Source organism: Cicer arietinum, chromosome 8 (genome assembly GCF_000331145.2).
Source record: "Cicer arietinum cultivar CDC Frontier isolate Library 1 chromosome 8, Cicar.CDCFrontier_v2.0, whole genome shotgun sequence".
NCBI classification, from domain to species: domain Eukaryota; kingdom Viridiplantae; phylum Streptophyta; class Magnoliopsida; order Fabales; family Fabaceae; genus Cicer; species Cicer arietinum.
The window spans coordinates 2321721-2325375 of NC_021167.2; the positions used below are offsets into that span (position 1 = coordinate 2321721).

General features: G+C 29.2%; 1 protein-coding gene across 1 annotated transcript; it reads right to left on the reverse strand.

Moving 5' to 3' along the window:
- Positions 1-1103: 1103 nt before the first annotated feature.
- Positions 1104-2599, reverse strand: LOC101498137 (L-lactate dehydrogenase A-like). Its single transcript, XM_004511614.4, has 2 exons — positions 1892-2599; positions 1104-1697 (listed from the first exon to the last, which is right to left on the reverse strand). Exons 1-2 carry the CDS (start codon positions 2498-2500, stop codon positions 1254-1256), a joined length of 1053 nt encoding a protein of 350 aa, XP_004511671.1. The 5' UTR covers positions 2501-2599; the 3' UTR covers positions 1104-1253.
- Positions 2600-3655: the final 1056 nt, after the last annotated feature.

A 3655-nucleotide genomic window follows, 5' to 3' on the forward strand; every position in this document is an offset into this window, starting at 1 on the left:
TTTTAACATATTATCATATAATATATATATATATATATATATATATATATATATATATATATATATATATACATTTTATTGAAGATATATATTAATTTCCGTTGAAACATAAGTATGTTATAGTGTGAATTTAAGAATGTGTTGAAGTCCCACATTGGAAAAAAATGTTTTTTGTAAATTCAAGCGGAAATAAATATGTTTTTTAAAATTTAAGTCCCACATTGGAAAGAATTTTTTTTGAAATCCCACATTGAAAAAACTATCGTATTTTGTGTAGTTTCAACTCTATACATATTAAAGTCCCACATTATTTAGAAAACATATGTGACTTTGCTTCCATCACTATATAATCAAAGTTGGGAGTTGGATGTTTTTCCCAACTTTCTCTTTTCTTTCTCCTATATTCTGCTCGCCTAATTTTTGAGCGAGCCATTTCTCCATATTGAGGGTATTTTAGAACGGTTTTCTACGCTAGGACGTCGGTGCAGTGGAATTTCCGATACAGTAAATCTGAGAGTTTGTTAAAAAAAAACATTTGCAATGATGTCTAATCTACTAAACTTGATTAATGATGTCTGTTTCATTTGCAATAAAAGTCATTTGCAACCTTCAACATCATCACAAACCTTGACATATTTCAATCATCTTTTAGATATCCCTAAATTCAATATATATAAATATATATATATATATATATATATATTTATTGTCAAATAAATCGATTTGAAAAAAAACTCAATAGTTTTTAAAGTGAAAAATGTTTTATTATTTTGTTATAAACATGAAAATTTATAAATATTTAAAAAATAATCAAATCAAACTTTTTAATTTTCATTCAATTTATTCCTATTTTTTTACACAATCAATTATTCGTATAACCATAAAAATTTATAAGTATTAAAAAAAATTCAAATCAAATTAATATAGACAATAAATATCACGTTTTAAAAAAACTTACATTAAAAGGAATTTTAAAATTATACTTTTCTATCATACATGTCATTTCAAATGGTCATATGTATTAGTCCTACATAGTATTTCATAGCTACATTTTCAAATAGTTTAATTATAACATTCTAGAAGAACTTTGCAAAACCTTAGGAGAACAACAAAATAACTGCTTGATTTATGAATTTCAAATACAAAAACTAGTAGCAGCTTTGAAAATACACAACAAAAAAATAGCATAGACGAATTACAATATACAACAAAAAAGGGTATGTATATAATTGACCTTCTAGAAAGAAAAATGATCAAATACCCAAATGATTCTGCACTTCAAGAATAGTATTGGCAGAATCCTTAAGCCTTTTCATCTCATCTTGTGTCATATGAATATTGGTTACACCCAATACACCTCCTCTACCAAGTTGTGCAGGCAAACTAAGAAACACTTCACCACCATCAATACCATAAAACCCTTTTGCAAGAACTGAAACAGGGTGAATTTTCCTTTGGTTTCTCATAATTGTTCTTGCCAAGTTTGCAACAGAGTAACCTATTGCCCAAGAAGTGTATCCTTTTAGACTTATTACTTCATATGCTCCATTTATAACCTCTTTGTGTATGTTCTCTAGCATTTCTTTCTCATATGCAATTTGTTGCTTTTCCAAAAAGCTTAGCACTGGAACACCTCCAACACTGATGCTTGACCATAGTGCCACCGAACTGTCACCATGTTCCCCCACTATGTAAGCCTACAATATCAAGATGAAAAACTTTTATAGTGTCATAAATATAAAGGAAAAAAATCATTTAAAATTTCGAATAATAAAAATTAAATAAATTGAAAACAGGGACAAAAAATAAAATAAACATTATAGTAACTAATAACGAAACTTTAAAATTTTATAAATACTAAAAACTTATTTAATCACGAAATAAAGTGTACCTGCACATCTTGAGCATTAACATCAAGATGATCAGCAATGAGGAAGCGAAAGCGAGAAGAATCCAAGTTAGTTCCTGAACCGATGACACGGTTAGAGGAAAATCCAGATAGTTTCCAAGCAATGTAAGTGAGCACATCAACGGGATTAGAAACAATTAGAAGAACACAATGAGGAGAGTAACGAACCAATGGTGGTATAATTTTTTTAAACAATGTAACATTTCGTTGTAACAGATTCAATCTTGACTCGCCATTAAGCTGGCGAGCACCGGCAGTGACGATGCAGAGGTCAGACCCTGTCGTCACTGCATAGTCAGTCGAGGCTTGAATCTTTGTACGTGGGAGGAAGGCCGCCGCATGTTGTAGGTCTAACATCTCGCCTCGGAGCTTGTCCTGAATGGCGTCAACAAGGACAAGCTCGTCGACGAGGTCTTGTGTTAGGATGGTTTGGGCTATGGCCATTCCCACGTTGCCTGCACCTATAACTGAAATCTTGTTATGGTGCTTTGTTGGAGAAGGTGGAGCAGCGTTTAAAATAGGCTTGAAGAATGATTGAGTTAGATCCAAACCATCTGGACCCAATGACGAACCTGATGTGCTCTTGTGCATTCTGATTTGTTTAATTTGTGCTTAATTTGAGTTTTGAGAGCAAAGGTAAATGTGAAAATGTTTGATTTAATAGGAATATTTAATTTGTTGGTGTGTGTTATGTGCAAGCCTGTATTTATAAACTAATGTTGTGGAAGGAAGGAAATTGTAGACAACGGTGAAAAGGTGAATGGTTTTGGAATTTCTTGGAGTGAAAGTAATTAAGGAATATTAATTCAATGAAAGGTATGTTGGTAGTTGATTGAGATTAAAGAAAATTATTTAAAATCATAATGAATAGAAAATTGGAACACACGAAAATTTATATCATTTAATTATTTAAAAAATATTTTTTTTTATTTTTTTTATTGATGTGAATGTGTCGATATTTTATATTCAAAATTTTGTGGTCACGTAAAAATTTATCAAAATCAAAATCGTGTTATTCTGCCCATCGAGACCATTCCACTTTTATTTTTAGGCCAAAATTTCTAGCTTTGTGTGTGGAGGGAGAAAAGTTAGTTTTTCAACACTTTCTGGAATCACGACCATTGTCGCCGTATGCATAGGGTAGTTGGACATAATTTTCAATGCCATCTTTTAAATATTAGGCTCGTAATTAAACTCATGAAATATTTAGTTTAGTACAGTACGTTTATGAATAAAACAAGTTAGGTAAGACTAATCTAGTTATAGAGAGCTTTGCGGCCGAAATATGAGAATCCTATTTAATTTGAAAGCGATGGAACCAACAATTTTAATATTATTTTATCTTTTTGTGTTTTGTTTTTAGATCCTCTGATTATTAACCATCTGTCAGGACAAATATCTAAATTTTATTAAGTATTTTAGTTTAACCATTTAATTTATTTGTTATTTTTTCATTTTTTTTCTTTTAAATTCTTGATTTTTTAAGAAAGATTTTTTCATTATTGATTTATGTTACATTAACTGCTTTTTTGTTTACATGAACGTATTACCTATGTAATGTATTTAATGTGTTGATTTTGATTATAATTTTTAAAAATTAAAATACACTTTTGTTATATATGTGTTTCATTTTTTATTTTATCTTATAATGCACTTAATAATATTAATTGAAGGTATATTTTAAAAAAATAATAAATGTGTATTTAGTAATTTTGATCTAAAGTTTCTTCTATCTAAATACACTCT

Bases quoted from the DNA above. Each gene is read 5' to 3' on its own strand.
- LOC101498137 (XM_004511614.4), bottom strand. From the start codon at position 2,500: ATGCACAAGAGCACATCAGGTTCGTCATTGGGTCCAGATGGTTTGGAT. The intron at 1,698-1,891 runs GTACACTTTATT...TTGATATTGTAG, and splicing joins TTAATGCTCAAGATGTGCAG to GCTTACATAGTGGGGGAACA.